Raw genomic sequence first — 18,320 nt, 5'->3', positions numbered from 1 at the left:
GTCTATGTGTAACGCTAGTTAGCATTGGCTCGTGAAACTAGCTCAAACTTCCTTCATACTGGACACAGAGACATACACATTGTATCCACGAGTTCATCTTTAATCTGGGGGAAATATATACAATCCCAAAGTATCCCTTTAAAGATAGAATCTTTACTTGAAACAATAAAGCGGTCAACCCTTTTTTGGGGGGTAAAAAAGCTGAGGGATGGGCCTGGTGCAATGTAACCACTCTCTAATTCAGAGAGAGAGCTATGGATGCAAGGACTGACCAGACAAAATATCAACATTACAGTTTTAACCATGTTTTGAGGCTATACAGTATTTGTTTACATTTACATTGTTTACAAACATTGGAGTAAAACAAACTTATATTTTGGGTTCTAATGGGGTACGACAGTTGAACTAAGCTCCTGAGGCAAGTTTAAGTTATATTCTCCAAGATTCAATGGGTATATATCATTAAAGCAACTAAAGATTCAAGCTTTAAGGTGTTCTTCAGGTTCCAGTTCCACGGGTTCTAGGTGTACTTCCATGTGTTCTCTAGGTGGGTTCTAGATGTTCTTGGGTTCGAGTTCCAAGTTCTTTTTCCAGGTGTTCTACAGGTGGGTTCAACTGTAGGTGTCAACATGGGGTTCTGTAGTTCAGCATTCGTCCTCCACCTCTCTGATGGATGGAATATGGTTGTTGGTGGATTTGTAAGGGTTCTGGTTGACCTGGTGGTTGGCTGTGTGACTACTGTGACTAGTACTCATTGGCTTGATGTGAATGTTCCTGTGGTAGGCCGCGTTCTCAGGCTCATCTGTAAACCATGTCTTTTCTGAGAAGCAACAGAGAAATTAAACAGTTAATGGTTTGTGGATGTTACTGGTTCCGTCTTAAATGTCACCCTATTCCCTATACAGTGCACCGCCTTTTGACCAGAGCCCATAGGGAACTGGTCAAAAGTAGTGCACTAGGGAATAAGGTGCAACTTGGAGTGCAATCACTGTTTCCAAAATGTCTAAGTGATTAAAAGGCTATATCATAAGCCTTCCCAATCAGTACTGTTTAAGCTGAATGGGACCTAATGTCAGATAGCAAGCTATCTTTATAGAATAGTTGACCATGCTGTTGTGTGTGTCAGTGGTCATGCAATGCAAATATCATAATGTAACGCCACAGTACAATAGTCTACAACAATCAATGCATTCAGCTCTGGGTCAGCTGGGATGGCTGGAATGGACTCATAGGTTGCATCCCTAATGGCACCCTAATCCTTATATAGTGCACTACTTTTGACCCAGAGCTTTATGGGTCTTGGTCAAAAGTAGTGCACTTTAAAGAGAATAGGGTCCCATTTGGGATCCACCCAAAATCGATAATGTTTATATTCAAGATTTAAAATAATTCAAAAGTAATATTGCTTTATGAGGGGCTTCAGGCTTTGGCTTGATGCAACCTGCATTGTGTGGATCAAATTAGAACTACAAGACCAACCGACGGTTGATTTGATATCCGTACTGTATATATTAAATTATGAAATTACTTATTCAATGACATTGTCCTAACAAGTGTACTTTCACAGAAGTATATGGTGGTTAGTGTAGAAAGATCCATAATGGCTGACGTATCTGGTGGTTAGTGTAGAAAGATCCCTAATGGCTGAAGTATATGGTGACTGGTGTAGAAAGATCCCTAATGGCTGAAGTATCTGGTGACTAGTGTAGAAAGATCCATAATGGCTGAAGTATCTGGTGGTTAGTGTAGAAAGATCCATAATGGCTGAAGTATCTGGTGGTTAGTGTAGAAAGATCCATAATGGCTGAAGTATCTGGTGGTTAGTGTAGAAAGATCCATAATGGCTGAAGTATCTGGTGATTAGTGTAGAAACATGCATAATGGCTGAAGTATCTGGTGATTAGTGTAGAAACATCCATAATGGCTGAAGTATCTGGTGATTAATGTAGAAACATCCATAATGGCTGAAGTATCTGGTGACTACTGTAGAAAGATCCATAATGGCTGAAGTATCTGGTGATTACTGTAGAAACATGCATAATGGCTGAAGTATCTGGTGATTAGTGTAGAAACATGCATAATGGCTGAAGTATCTGGTGATTAGTGTAGAAACATGCATAATGGCTGAAGTATCTGGTGATTAGTGTAGAAACATGCATAATGGCTGAAGTATCTGGTGATTAGTGTAGAAACATGCATAATGGCTGAAGTATCTGGTGATTAGTGTAGAAACATGCATAATGGCTGAAGTATCTGGTGATTAGTGTAGAAACATGCATAATGGCTGAAGTATCTGGTGATTAGTGTAGAAACATGCATAATGGCTGAAGTATCTGGTGATTAGTGTAGAAACATGCATAATGGCTGATATCTGGTGATTAGTGTAGAAACATGCATAATGGCTGAAGTATCTGGTGACTAGTGTAGAAACATGCATAATGGCTGAAGTATCTGGTGATTAGTGTAGAAACATGCATAATGGCTGAAGTATCTGGTGATTATGTAGAAACATATAATGGCTGAAACATTAGCATAATGGCTGAAGTATCTGGTGATTAGTGTAGAAACATGCATAATGGCTGAAGTATCTGGTGATTAGTGTAGAAACATGCATAATGGCTGAAGTATCTGGCTGATTATTAGTGTAGAAACATGCATAATGGCTGAAGTATCTGGTGATTAGTGTAGAAACATGCATAATGGCTGAAGTATCTGGTGATTAGTGTAGAAACATGCATAATGGCTGAAGTATCTGGTGATTAGTGTAGAAACATGCATAATGGCTGAAGTATCTGGTGATTAGTGTGTAGAAACATGCATAATGGCTGAAGTATCTGGTGACTAGTGTAGAAACATGCATAATGGCTGAAGTATCTGGTGATTAGTGTAGAAACATGCATAATGGCTGAAGTATCTGGTGACTAGTGTAGAAACATGCATAATGGCTGAAGTATCTGGTGATTAGTGTAGAAACATGCATAATGGCTGAAGTATCTGGTGACTAGTGTAGAAACATGCATAATGGCTGAAGTATCTGGTGACTAGTGTAGAAACATGCATAATGGCTGAAGTATCTGGTGATTAGTGTAGAAACATGCATAATGGCTGAAGTATCTGGTGACTAGTGTAGAAACATGCATAATGGCTGAAGTATCTGGTGACTAGTGTAGAAAGATCCATAATGGCTGAAGTATCTGGTGATTAGTGTAGAAACATGCATAATGGCTGAAGTATCTGGTGACTAGTGTAGAAACATGCATAATGGCTGAAGTATCTGGTGATTAGTGTAGAAACATGCATAATGGCTGAAGTATCTGGTGACTAGTGTAGAAACATGCATAATGGCTGAAGTATCTGGTGACTAGTGTAGAAACATGCATAATGGCTGAAGTATCTGGTGATTAGTGTAGAAACATGCATAATGGCTGAAGTATCTGGTGACTAGTGTAGAAACATGCATAATGGCTGAAGTATCTGGTGACTAGTGTAATGAAAGATCCATAATGGCTGAAGTATCTGGTGATTAGTGTAGAAACATGCATAATGGCTGAAGTATCTGGTGATTAGTGTAGAAACATGCATAATGGCTGAAGTATCTGGTGACTAGTGTAGAAACATGCATAATGGCTGAAGTATCTGGTGATGGGCTTAGTGTAGAAACATGCATAATGGCTGAAGTATCTGGTGACTAGTGTAGAAACATGCATAATGGCTGAAGTATCTGGTGATTAGTGTAGAAACATGCATAATGGCTGAAGTATCTGGTGATTAGTGTAGAAACATGCATAATGGCTGAAGTATCTGGTGACTAGTGTAGAAACATGCATAATGGCTGAAGTATCTGGTGACTAGTGTAGAAAGATCCATAATGGCTGAAGTATCTGGTGATTAGTGTAGAAACATGCATAATGGCTGAAGTATCTGGTGATTAGTGTAGAAACATGCATAATGGCTGAAGTATCTGGTGACTAGTGTAGAAACATGCATAATGGCTGAAGTATCTGGTGATTAGTGTAGAAACATGCATAATGGCTGAAGTATCTGGTGATTAGTGTAGAAACATGCATAATGGCTGAAGTATCTGGTGACTAGTGTAGAAACATGCATAATGGCTGAAGTATCTGGTGATTAGTGTAGAAACATGCATAATGGCTGAAGTATCTGGTGATTAGTGTAGAAACATGCATAATGGCTGAAGTATCTGGTGATTAGTGTAGAAACATGCATAATGGCTGAAGTATCTGGTGATTAGTGTAGAAACATGCATAATGGCTGAAGTATCTGGTGACTAGTGTAGAAACATGCATAATGGCTGAAGTATCTGGTGATTAGTGTAGAAACATGCATAATGGCTGAAGTATCTGGTGACTAGTGTAGAAACATGCATAATGGCTGAAGTATCTGGATGATTAGTGTAGAAACATGCATAATGGCTGAAGTATCTGGTGACTAGTGTAGAAACATGCATAATGGCTGAAGTATCTGGTGACTAGTGAAACATGCATAATGAAACATGCATAATGGCTGAAGTATCTGGTGATTAGTGTAGAAACATGCATAATGGCTGAAGTATCTGGTGACTAGTGTAGAAACATGCATAATGGCTGAAGTATCTTGTGATTAGTGTAGAAACATGCATAATGGCTGAAGTATCTGGTGACTAGTGTAGAAACATGCATAATGGCTGAAGTATCTGGTGACTAGTGTAGAAACATGCATAATGGCTGAAGTATCTGGTGATTAGTGTAGAAACATGCATAATGGCTGAAGTATCTGGTGACTAGTGTAGAAACATGCATAATGGCTGAAGTATCTGGTGACTAGTGTAGAAAGATCCATAATGGCTGAAGTATCTGGTGATTAGTGTAGAAACATGCATAATATCTGGCTGTGTAAAACATGTATGGCTGAAGTGATTAGTGTAGAAACATGCATAATGGCTGAAGTATCTGGTGACTAGTGTAGAAACATGCATAACATGCATAATGGCTGAAGTATCTGGTGATTAGTGTAGAAACATGCATAATGGCTGAAGTATCTGGTGACTAGTGTAGAAACATGCATAATGGCTGAAGTATCTGGTGATTAGTGTAGAAACATGCATAATGGCTGAAGTATCTGGTGATTAGTGTAGAAACATGCATAATGGCTGAAGTATCTGGTGACTAGTGTAGAAACATGCATAATGGCTGAAGTATCTGGTGACTAGTGTAGAAAGATCCATAATGGCTGAAGTATCTGGTGATTAGTGTAGAAACATGCATAATGGCTGAAGTATCTGGTGACTAGTGTAGAAACATGCATAATGGCTGAAGTATCTGGTGATTAGTGTAGAAACATGCATAATGGCTGAAGTATCTGGTGACTAGTGTAGAAAGATCCATAATGGCTGAAGTATCTGGTGACTAGTGTAGAAACATGCATAATGGCTGAAGTATCTGGTGACTAGTGTAGAAAGATCCATAATGGCTGAAGTATCTGGTGATTAGTGTAGAAACATGCATAATGGCTGAAGTATCTGGTGACTAGTGTAGAAACATGCATAATGGCTGAAGTATCTGGTGATTAGTGTAGAAACATGCATAATGGCTGAAGTATCTGGTGATTAGTGTAGAAACATGCATAATGGCTGAAGTATCTGGTGATTAGTGTAGAAACATGCATAATGGCTGAAGTATCTGGTGACTAGTGTAGAAACATGCATAATGGCTGAAGTATCTGGTGATTAGTGTAGAAACATGCATAATGGCTGAAGTATCTGGTGATTAGTGTAGAAACATGCATAATGGCTGAAGTATCTGGTGATTAGTGTAGAAACATGCATAATGGCTGAAGTATCTGGTGATTAGTGTAGAAACATGCATAATGGCTGAAGTATCTGGTGACTAGTGTAGAAACATGCATAATGGCTGAAGTATCTGGTGATTAGTGTAGAAACATGCATAATGGCTGAAGTATCTGGTGACTAGTGTAGAAACATGCATAATGGCTGAAGTATCTGGTGATTAGTGTAGAAACATGCATAATGGCTGAAGTATCTGGTGACTAGTGTAGAAACATGCATAATGGCTGAAGTATCTGGTGACTAGTGTAGAAACATGCATAATGGCTGAAGTATCTGGTGATTAGTGTAGAAACATGCATAATGGCTGAAGTATCTGGTGACTAGTGTAGAAACATGCATAATGGCTGAAGTATCTGGTGACTAGTGTAGAAAGATCCATAATGGCTGAAGTATCTGGTGATTAGTGTAGAAACATGCATAATGGCTGAAGTATCTGGTGACTAGTGTAGAAACATGCATAATGGCTGAAGTATCTGGTGATTAGTGTAGAAACATGCATAATGGCTGAAGTATCTGGTGACTAGTGTAGAAACATGCATAATGGCTGAAGTATCTGGTGACTAGTGTAGAAACATGCATAATGGCTGAAGTATCTGGTGATTAGTGTAGAAACATGCATAATGGCTGAAGTATCTGGTGACTAGTGTAGAAACATGAAACATGGTGACATAATGGCTGAAGTATCTGGTGACTAGTGTAGAAACATCCATAATGGCTGAAGTATCTGGTGATTAGTGTAGAAACATGCATAATGGCTGAAGTATCTGGTGATTAGTGTAGAAACATGCATAATGGCTGAAGTATCTGGTGACTAGTGTAGAAACATGCATAATGGCTGAAGTATCTGGTGATTAGTGTAGAAACATGCATAATGGCTGAAGTATCTGGTGACTAGTGTAGAAACATGCATAATGGCTGAAGTCTGGTGATTAGTGTAGAAACATGCATAATGGCTGAAGTATCTGGTGATTAGTGTAGAAACATGCATAATGGCTGAAGTATCTGGTGATTAGTGTAGAAACATGCATAATGGCTGAAGTATCTGGTGACTAGTGTAGAAACATGCATAATGGCTGAAGTATCTGGTGACTAGTGTAGAAAGATCCATAATGGCTGAAGTATCTGGTGATTAGTGTAGAAACATGCATAATGGCTGAAGTATCTGGTGACTAGTGTAGAAACATGCATAATGGCTGAAGTATCTGGTGATTAGTGTAGAAACATGCATAATGGCTGAAGTATCTGGTGATTAGTGTAGAAACATGCATAATGGCTGAAGTATCTGGTGACTAGTGTAGAAACATGCATAATGGCTGAAGTATCTGGTGATTAGTGTAGAAACATGCATAATGGCTGAAGTATCTGGTGACTAGTGTAGAAACATGCATAATGGCTGAAGTATCTGGTGATTAGTGTAGAAACATGCATAATGGCTGAAGTATCTGGTGATTAGTGTAGAAACATGCATAATGGCTGAAGTATCTGGTGACTAGTGTAGAAACATGCATAATGGCTGAAGTATCTGGTGACTAGTGTAGAAAGATCCATAATGGCTGAAGTATCTGGTGATTAGTGTAGAAACATGCATAATGGCTGAAGTATCTGGTGACTAGTGTAGAAACATGCATAATGGCTGAAGTATCTGGTGATTAGTGTAGAAACATGCATAATGGCTGAAGTATCTGGTGATTAGTGTAGAAACATGCATAATGGCTGAAGTATCTGGTGACTAGTGTAGAAAGATCCATATTGGCTAAAAGGATTTACTCTACTTTGACTGACTTCACTTGTTTACTTTATTGTTCCCATCTGGAAAATGTGTTTGCTGTTTAATTTGTCTGAAAACAAGTCAAAGTGGCATCAAACCATTTGGTGTGGTCATATAAACTACTCCATAATAGAGTATTTAAGAGGGACTGATGACGAGCTTATAGTCATGCAGGTCTGGGATGCTGTCGGGCGTTGTAGCATTTATTTTGGAAACACCAGAAGCTTCTTTGCTTTCATTTAGAAAGCAAAAAAAAAGTCAACAAGGGCATGACTTTGATGCATTATCTACTTCATGCATATTCATTCATCGCATCCATACCTTGGCCCATTTTATTCATCCTTGTTGCACTTTAGAAAAACAAGTGTGAACTACGCATGTAAGACAAATAGGCATCATACATTGTATAACCATACAGTGGGGAGAACAAGTATTTGATACACTGCCGATTTTGCAGGTTTTCCTACTTACAAAGGATGTAGAGGTCTGTCATTTTTATCATAGGTACACTTCAACTGTGAGAGACGGAATCTAAAACAAAAATCCAGAAAATCACATTGTGTGATTTTTAAGTAATTAATTAGCATTTTATTGCATGACATAAGTATTTGATCACCTACCAACCAGTAAGAATTCCGGCTCTCACAGACCTGTTAGTTTTTCTTTAAGAAGCCCTCCTGTTCTCCACTCATTACCTGTAATAACTGCACCTGTTTGAACTCGTTACCTGTATAAAAGACACCTGTACACACACTCAATCAAACAGACTCCAACCTCTTCACAATGGCCAAGACCAGAGAGCTGTGTAAGGACAACTGTTGGCGCAATTATTAGATCACCACAGACAACACTGCTACTCCTACTGCTCTCTCTTCGTCTGCCCACGTGTTCTCGCACACCCCGAGAGCTTCTGGTCAGCGGGGTGGTGGCACCGGGATCCTCATCTCTCCCAAGTGGTCATTCTCTCTTTCTCCCCTTACCCATCTGTCTATCGCCTCCTTTGAATTCCATGCTGTCACAGTTACCAGCCCTTTCAAGCTTAACATCCTTATCATTTATCGCCCTCCAGGTTCCCTCGGAGAGTTCATCAATGAGCTTGATGCCTTGATAAGCTCCTTTCCCGAGGACGGCTCACCTCTCACAGTTCTGGGCGACTTTAACCTCCCCACGTCTACCTTTGACTCATTCCTCTCTGCCTCCTTCTTTCCACTCCTCTCCTCTTTTGACCTCACCCTCTCACCTTCCCCCCCTACTCACAAGGCAGGCAATACGCTCGACCTCATCTTTACTAGATGCTGTTCTTCCACTAACCTCATTGCAACTCCCATCCAAGTCTCCGACCACTACCTTGTATCCTTTTCCCTCTCGCTCTCATCCAACAATTCCCACACTGCCCCTACTCGGATGGTATCGCGCCGTCCCAACCTTCGCTCTCTCTCCCCCGCTACTCTCTACTCTTCCATCCTATCATCTCTTCCCTCTGCTCAAACCTTCTCCAACCTATCTCCTGATTCTGCCTCCTCAACCCTCCTCTCCTCCCTTTCTGCATCCTTTGACTCTCTATGTCCCCTATCCTCCAGGCCGGCTCGGTCCTCCCCTCCCGCTCCGTGGCTCGACGACTCATTGCGAGCTCACAGAACAGGGCTCCGGGCAGCCGAGCGGAAATGGAGGAAAACTCGCCTCCCTGCGGACCTGGCATCCTTTCACTCCCTCCTCTCTACATTTTCCTCTTCTCTCTCTGCTGCTAAAGCCACTTTCTACCACTCTAAATTCCAAGCATCTGCATCTAACCCTAGGAAGCTCTTTGCCACCTTCTCCTCCCTCCTGAATACTCCTCCCCCCTCCTCCCTCTCTGCAGATGACTTCGTCAACCATTTTGAAAAGAAGGTCGACGACATCCGATCCTCGTTTGCTAAGTCAAACGACACCGCTGGTTCTGCTCACACTGCCCTACCCTGTGCTCTGACCTCTTTCTCCCCTCTCTCTCCAGATGAAATCTCGCGTCTTGTGACGGCCGGCCGCCCAACAACCTGCCCGCTTGACCCTATCCCCTCCTCTCTTCTCCAGAACATTTCCGGAGACCTTCTCCCTTACCTCACCTCGCTCATCAACTCATCCCTGACCGCTGGCTACGTCCCTTCCGTCTTCAAGAGAGCGAGAGTTGCACCCCTTCTGAAAAAACCTACACTCGATCCCTCCGATGTCAACAACTACAGACCAGTATCCCTTCTTTCTTTTCTCTCCAAAACTCTTGAACGTGCCGTCCTTGGCCAGCTCTCCCGCTATCTCTCTCAGAATGACCTTCTTGATCCAAATCAGTCAGGTTTCAAGACTAGTCATTCAACTGAGACTGCTCTTCTCTGTATCACGGAGGCGCTCCGCACTGCTAAAGCTAACTCTCTCTCCTCTGCTCTCATCCTTCTAGACCTATCGGCTGCCTTCGATACTGTGAACCATCAGATCCTCCTCTCCACCCTCTCCGAGTTGGGCATCTCCGGCGCGGCCCACGCTTGGATTGCGTCCTACCTGACAGGTCGCTCCTACCAGGTGGCGTGGCGAGAATCCGTCTCCACACCACGTGCTCTCACCACTGGTGTCCCCCAGGGCTCTGTTCTAGGCCCTCTCCTATTCTCGTTATACACCAAGTCACTTGGCTCTGTCATAACCTCACATGGTCTCTCCTATCACTGCTATGCAGACGACACACAATTAATCTTCTCCTTTCCCCCTTCTGATGACCAGGTGGTGAATCGCATCTCTGCATGTCTGGCAGACATATCAGTGTGGATGACGGATCACCACCTCAAGCTGAACCTCGGCAAGACGGAGCTGCTCTTCCTCCCGGGGAAGGACTGCCCGTTCCATGATCTCGCCATCACGGTTGACAACTCCATTGTGTCCTCCTCCCAGAGCGCTAAGAACCTTGGCGTGATCCTGGACAACACCCTGACGTTCTCAACTAACATCAAGGCGGTGGCCCGTTCCTGTAGGTTCATGCTCTACAGCATCCGCAGAGTACAACCCTGCCTCACACAGGAAGCGGCGCAGGTCCTAATCCAGGCACTTGTCATCTCCCGTCTGGATTACTGCAACTCGCTGTTGGCTGGGCTCCCTGCCTGTGCCATTAAACCCCTACAACTCATCCAGAACGCCGCAGCCCGTCTGGTGTTCAACCTTCCCAAGTTCTCTCACGTCACCCCGCTCCTCCGCTCTCTCCACTGGCTTCCAGTTGAAGCTCGCATCCGCTACAAGACCATGGTGCTTGCCTATGGAGCTGTGAGGGGAACGGCACCTCAGTACCTCCAGGCTCTGATCAGGCCCTACACCCAAACAAGGGCACTGCGTTCATCCACCTCTGGCCTGCTCGCCTCCCTACCACTGAGGAAGTACAGTTCCCGCTCAGCCCAGTCAAAACTGTTCGCTGCCCTGGCCCCCCAATGGTGGAACAAACTCCCTCACGACGCCAGGACAGCGGAGTCAATCACCACCTTCCGGAGACACCTGAAACCCCACCTCTTTAAGGAATACCTAGGATAGGATAAAGTAATCCCTCTCACCCCCCTTAAAAGATTTAGATGCACTACTGTTCCACTGGATGTCATAAGGTGAATGCACCAATTTGTAAGTCGCTCTGGATAAGAGCGTCTGCTAAATGACTTAAATGTAATGTAATGTAATGTAAAATGGAAGAAGTTCAAGATGACAGTCAATCACCCTCGGTCTGGGGCTCCATGCAAGATCTCACCTCGTGGGGCATCAATCATCATGAGGAAGGTGAGGGATCAGCCCAGAACTACACGGCAGGACCTGGTCAATGACTTGAAGAGAGCTGGGACCACAGTCTCAAAGAAAACCATTAGTAACACACTACACCGTCATGGATTAAAATCCTGCAGCGCACGCAAGGTCCCCCTGCTCAAGCCAGCGTATGTCCAGGCCCGTCTGAAGTTTGCCAATGACCATCTGGATGATCCAGACGAGGAATGGGAGAAGGTCATCTGGTCTGATGAGACAAAAATAGAGCTTTTTGGTCTAAACTCCACTCACCGTGTTTGGAGGAAGAAGAAGGATAAGTACAACCCCAAGAACACCATCCCAACTGTGAAGCATGGAGGTGGAAACATCATTCTTTGGGGGCGCTTTTCTGCAAAGGGGACAGGACGACTGCACCGTATTGAGGGGAGGATGGATGGGGCCATGTATCGCGAGATATTGGCTAACAACCTCCTTCCCTCAGTAAGAGCATTGAAGATGGGTCGTGGCTGGGTCTTCCAGCATGACAGCAACCCGAAACACACAGCCAGGGCAACTAAGGAGTGGCTCCGTAAGAAGCATCTCAAGGTCTTGGAGTGGCCTAGCCAGTCTCCAGACCTGAACCCAATAGAAAATCTTTGGAGGGAGTTGAAAGTCCTTATTGCCCAGCGACAGCCCCAAAACCTGAAGGATCTGGAGAAGGTCTGTATGGAGGAGTGTGCCAAAATCCCTGCTGCAGTGTGTGCAAACCTGGTCAAGAACTACAGGAAACATATGCTCTCTGTAATTGCAAACAAAGGTTTCTGTTCCAAATATTAAGTTGTGCTTTTCTGATGTATTAAATACTTATCTCATGCAATAAAATGCAAATTAATTACTTATAAATCATACAATGTGATTTTCTGGATTTTTGTTTTAGATTCCATCTCTCACAGTTGAAGTGTACCTATGATAAAAAATTACAGACCTCTACATGCTTTGTAAGTAGCAAAACCTACAAAATCGGCAGTGTATCAAATACTTGTTCTCCCCACTGTATGTCTAATAACCAGTCTAAATGTGCTAGGATGAAACTTAAAGGAGTTCTTCAGGATTTTGTATCTACTTCCTCTGAGTCAGATGAACTCGTGTATACCATGTTTATGTCTCTGTGTCCACTATGAAGGAAGTTAGAGGTCGTTTCGAGAGCCAATGCTTACTGGCGTCGGCGCAATGTCTGGAAGTCTATAGGTATCTACTAGCATGGGTATCTACGAGTTCATCTGTCTCTGGAGCAGTAGATAAAAGGGCCTCATTGCCAAAATCCCAAAGTATTCCTTTAAGGATTTTGGGCACTGACCAGCCAGGCTAGTAGATCACAAATTCATGTCCAAAATCTGTGCCATGCGATATTTGAACATTTCACTGGCCTGGCTAGCTTGTTTGTCAGATTATCTACTAGCCCAGTATAAAAAGTTCTAGCCTCAGTCTAGCTTAATATCCATCCCTAAAAACATTTGAACACATCAAAGTGTATTACGGTAACATGGTTCCAATTCATTTGCTAATAATTTTATAAAATGATGTTACATCATGTACTCTACATTGGTATACAAATGCAAAGCAACTATAGAATGTCCATGCTTGTTTCCACAGCGTTCAGAGAGTTGTCCATGCTACTGTATAAATGGTCCTCTTTTTTGATTTGACTGTAATTTTTAAAAAGATATGAAAAGCATGCAACATCCAAACTTAATATATCTAAAAGAGGCATTCGCCTATATTAAAATACAAAAATAAGTATGCTATGTAAGACCAGAAAATATGCAAGATAAATAAAAACAAGCTTGTAAGTATATTTGTAGTCTCACCTAGAGTACTAACCATTGTAGCATTCACTCAGCAACCTCAGTAACTGTTAAAGATATCCTGTAAACCCACACTTAAACTTCAGTATTCTCAAGGAGATCACACACAAATGATCTCTCAGTATGCAGTTTGTGTGAGTAGTTCATTGTTTAGAGATTACAAGTGTAGTATTGCATTATATTCAGCTGGAGACTTGGCTTAATAAACCATTTATAAACAGCATGTGACGCCTAGCATTGGGGTGAGTTGCTGCCGGGAGTGTTCTGGAATCCAATGGACTGCTTTAGCATTAGTTAGCCTAGCATGCTGATGAACAAGGCAGTTTAATAAAAAAACGAGTATTATTTCAATCTTCTCGATTTCACGGATTGGATAATGGGATAATCAGGAGTCCAGTGACACCTTCCATCCCTGGACTGAGATATATCCCTTATCCGTCACTGCAGTGAAAACATAGTCTCATAGGGCCGTTTGGACCTATATAGTTTTTTGGGCCTTTTCCCCCAGCATTGTCCCAGCCAGGAAGAATGAAGTCCTCCACAATAACATGGGGCTTGCCTGTCCTAGCCACTCGGTAGCTCACCATATAAGATGCTTCTAGACCCTTCTTATTAATGGTATCTGTTGCTTTTATACAAGTCTTAGTACTCCCGGGACTTATTTTTCAAATTGCCATGCTTTGTCTCTAAATGTCTGCACAAGTTTCATCGAGTTCTGAGATAGTACTTTTGCACATATAACACACTGTGGCTGAGGAAAGGCACTACTCTGTCACGAATATTACCGAAGGTGACTCATTTACATTACATTACATTTAAGTCATTTAGCAGACGCTCTTATCCAGAGCGATATACAAATTGGTGCATTCACCTTATGACATCCAGTGGAGCAGCCATTTTACAATAGTGCATCTAAATCTTTTAAGGGGGGGGGGGGGTGAGAAGGATTACTTTATCCTATCCTAGGACTCCCCTTCTTGTTCGGGTGGCGCTCGGCGGTCGTCGTCGCCGGTCTACTAGCTATCACCGATCCGTTGTTCTGTGTTCCTTTGGTTTTGTCTGATTGGTATCACCTGTTTCTTGTTTGGTTGTTAGGGTGGGGTTATATATAGTTGTCCAGCCCGCTTCTATTTCGTGCGGGCTTGTTCGTCTGTTCTGTGTTTGAGTGTATTTTGTTTGTATTTTGGGTTTCGCTGTCAGTTAATATTTCTGATCATTTGTTTTCCTACTTTTGTTCATGTTATTTTTCCTGGACATTAAAGCGTGTTTTTTCCCACATCTTTTGCTCTCTGCGCCTGACTCCACACCTCCTCACTCATTTGTCGTAACATACTCCTAATATAAGTGAACCCCAAATCAATGTAGTTCTCATCATATTAGCGCCTCTTCAATGGTCCAACGTCCCGGTCTGTTGTTCGGTGCTTTCCCGGGTAAGGGGGCAGTAGCTCTTCGGCTGCATCAGTTTCACAACTGTCAGTGTCCATGTTTGCTGGGCTAACAACAAATGTAGAATTACTGATGCTAGCATTGGATGTGCTCGCGGAAGCAGAACAACTTGTGTCGTTGACAGGTGTAGTACTGCTGGTAGTAGCAGTACTACCAGTAGAGCTGGTATGTGTCTCTATGGACACAGGCCTTACTTTTTTAACCATTTATCATTTTTCAAGCAAATGGATTGAGCAGCAGCTGCGTTTGGCTACATATGGACTGTTAGTGGAATTCCCGCAAAAAAAGTAATGGTTAATGTGATTGGATGTTAATTATTTAACTAGGCTACCTGTACTTGACATTGTGTTGTTATTTCGCTGAACACGAGATGGTTTAATTATATTATTGGCAGTGAAACTAGGCTACTCATAACCTCACCCAAATTTATAGTTTGAAAATGTGAAGAAAAAATATATACTGTATATATATTTTTTATATATGCCGACGGCATTGCCCAGTGTGGGAAAACCTGACATAGATAAATACATTTATAAATATGTTTATAAAAAGTGAGTCAAACCATTAATCAACCATTAACACATGCCTTATAAGTAATCTGATGAGTTGACAATAACTGCTTTATAACTGGTTTATTAGTACACTGGTAGTACATTATAAATTATTTTTAAATTGTGAACATGATCAAACAGCTTATTAATTATAAGCTTATTAATTATCTTAACTCAGTAATAAATCATTAAAATGCTTAAATGCCTATTTAGAGATTACTTACTGACATTTACAAATATAGGAACAATGATTAATACATGTAAGTAAACTGTCAACTGTGGGGGCAGTATTTTGATGTTAGGATGAAAAACGTACCCAAATTAAACTGCCTATTTCTCAGGCCCAGAATCTAGAATATGCATATAATTGTCAGATTAGGATAGAAAACACTCTAAAGTTTCCAAAACGGTCAAAATAGTATCTGTGATTATAACAGAACTGATATTGCAGGCGAAAACCTGAGGAAAATCCAACCTGGAAGTGCTGTTTTTCCTGAAAGCTCTCTGTTCCATTGCCTGCCTTCGCTCCATTTAAAGGGGTATCAACCAGATTCCTTTTCATATGGCTTCCCCATGGTGTGAACAGTCTTTAGACAAAGTTTCAGGATTGTATTTTGAAAAATGAGTGAGAAAGATCACATCGCATCATTGCATGGCTGGGTGGCAGCAGCGTTTTGCATGCGCAACAGCTTGGAGCAGACATTTTATCTCTCTCTCCTATTGAAGAAGCTAGTCCCGGTTGAAATATTATCGATTATATATATCGTAAAAACAACCTGAGGATTGATTATAAAAAACGTTTGACATGTTTCTATGAACTTTATGGATACTATTTGGAATTTTTGTCTGCCTGGTCGTGACCGCTCACGCCTGTGGATTTCTGAACATAACGCATCAACCAAATGGAGGTATTTTGGATATAAAAATAATCTTTATGGAACAAAAGGAACATTTATTGTGTAACCGAGAGTCTTGTGAGTGCAAACATCCGAAGATCATCAAAGATAAGCGATTCATTTTATTGCTTTTCTGACTTTCGTGACCAATCTACTTGGCTGCTAGCTGTTTGTAATGTTTTGTCTACTGAGAGAGATGTCCTTACATAAACGCTTGGTATGCTTTCGCCGAAAAGCTTTTTTGAAATCTGCCACGCCAGGTGGATTAACAACAAACTAAGCTGTGCTTTGCTATATTGCACTTGTGATTTAATGAAAATTAATTGTTTTAGTCTTTTTTTTCTTTATCTTTTTTTTTTACCCCGTTTTCTCCCCAATTTCATGGTATCCAATTGTTTTTAGTAGCTTCTATCTTGTCTCATCGCTGCAACACCCGTATGGGCTCGGGAGAGACGAAGGTTGAAAGTCATGCGTCCTCCGATACACAACCAAACCAAGCCGCACTGCTTCTTAACACAGCGCGCATCCTACCCGGAAGCCAGCCGCATCAATGTGTCGGAGGAAACACTGTGCACCTGGCAACCTTGGTTAGCGCGCACTGCGCCCGGCCCGCCACAGGAGTCACTGGTGCGCGATGAGACAAGGATATCCCTACCGGCCAACCCCTCCCTAACCCGGACGACGCTAGGCCAATTGTGCATCGCCCCACGGACCTCCCGGTCGCGGACGGTTACGACAGAGCCTGGGCACGAACCCAGAGTCTCTGGTGGCACAGCTGGCACTGCAGTACAGCGCCCTTAACCACTGTGCCACCCGGGAGACCATTTTTAGTCATTTAATTTGAATTTTGCGCTCTGCAATTCAGTGGATGTTGACGAAAATGATCCCGCTAAGGGGATGGGTGCATCAAGAATTTTTAAGGGATCTTAATATCAAGTGTTACCTTCTGCTGTTATCAGCGCTTGAATTGGGATGAAAGAAGTGCAGGAGCTGTCTTTTTCCAAGTTGGTCCATTAAACTATGTTCGGCGAAATTCAAAAATTACATTATGCTATAGAGACCTCTGATTATTCATTGTTACAGGTTCATACACATTTTCAATGACTTCTCCATGACTTTTAACCAAATTTGCACGGCTATTATTATAGTCTACATGAAAAAGTAAGCATTATTGACACTGGAAGGCTGCTTGCTGTTGCCACCCTTGATATAAAATATTAAAACCAAATACTTCTGCTTTAAAAAATTATTATTCCCTCATTCAATGAATCAGGGATCAAATGGATAAGGTATCTAACTAGACATGTTTATATACAGCACCAGTCAAAGGTTTGGACATACATACTCATTGCAGGTTTTTCTTTCTTTTTTACTATTTTCTACATTGTAGAATAATAGTGAAGACATCACAGCTATGAAATAACACATATGGGATCATGTAGTAACCAAAAAAGTGTTAAACAAATCCAAATATATTTGAGATTCATCAAAGTAGGGGTGTTATACAGAAGATTGCCCTATTTGGTAAAAGACCAAGTCCATATTATGGTAGGAACAGCTCAAACAAGCAAAGAGAAATGACAGTCCACCATTACTTTAAGACATTAATGTCAATCAATCCAGAACATTTCAAGAACTTTGAAAGTATCTTCAAGTGCAGCCGCAAAAACCACCAAGCACTATAATGAAACTGGCTCTCATGAGGACCGCCACAGGAAAGAAAGACCCAGAGTTACCTCTGCTGCAGAGGATAATTTCATTAGAGTTACCAGCTTCATAAATTGCAGCCCAAATAAATGCTTCACAGAGTTCAAGAAACAGACACATCTCAACATCAACTGTTCAGAGGAGACTGTGTGAATCAGGCCTTCATGGTCAAATTGCTGCAAAGAAACCACTACTATAGGACACCAATAATAATAAGAGGCTTGCTTGGGACATTAAACCGGTAGAAATATACCCTTTGGTCTGATGAGTCCAAATTTGAGATTTTTTTTGTTCCAACCGCCATGTATTTGTGAGAGGCAGAGTAGGTGACCATATGATCTCCACATGTATGGTTCCCACTGTGAAGCACGGAGGAGGAGGTGTGATGTGCTTTGCTGGTGACACTATCAGTGATTTACTTAGAATTCAAGGCACACTTAACCAGCATGGCTACCCCAGCATTCCATCCCATCTGGTTTGCGCTTAGTGGGACTATTATTTGTTTTT

General features: G+C 41.9%; 1 protein-coding gene across 1 annotated transcript in view; it reads right to left on the bottom strand.

Annotated features, from left to right (window-relative positions):
• Positions 1 to 703: 703 nt before the first annotated feature.
• LOC115113835 (calcium-activated potassium channel subunit alpha-1a) overlaps positions 704 to 18,320 on the bottom strand; it is a 253,005-nt gene continuing 235,388 nt past the window's right edge. The window contains exon 29 of the mRNA XM_065012674.1: positions 704 to 820. Coding sequence (XP_064868746.1) covers positions 799 to 820 — 22 coding nt within the window. The 3' untranslated portion in view covers positions 704 to 798. The remainder of the gene's footprint in view (positions 821 to 18,320) is intronic.

Source organism: Oncorhynchus nerka, linkage group LG28 (assembly GCF_034236695.1).
Source record: "Oncorhynchus nerka isolate Pitt River linkage group LG28, Oner_Uvic_2.0, whole genome shotgun sequence".
Taxonomy (NCBI): domain Eukaryota; kingdom Metazoa; phylum Chordata; class Actinopteri; order Salmoniformes; family Salmonidae; genus Oncorhynchus; species Oncorhynchus nerka.
The sequence above is the reverse complement of the archived record's forward strand: the minus strand, read 5'-3'. Positions and strand labels throughout refer to the sequence as shown.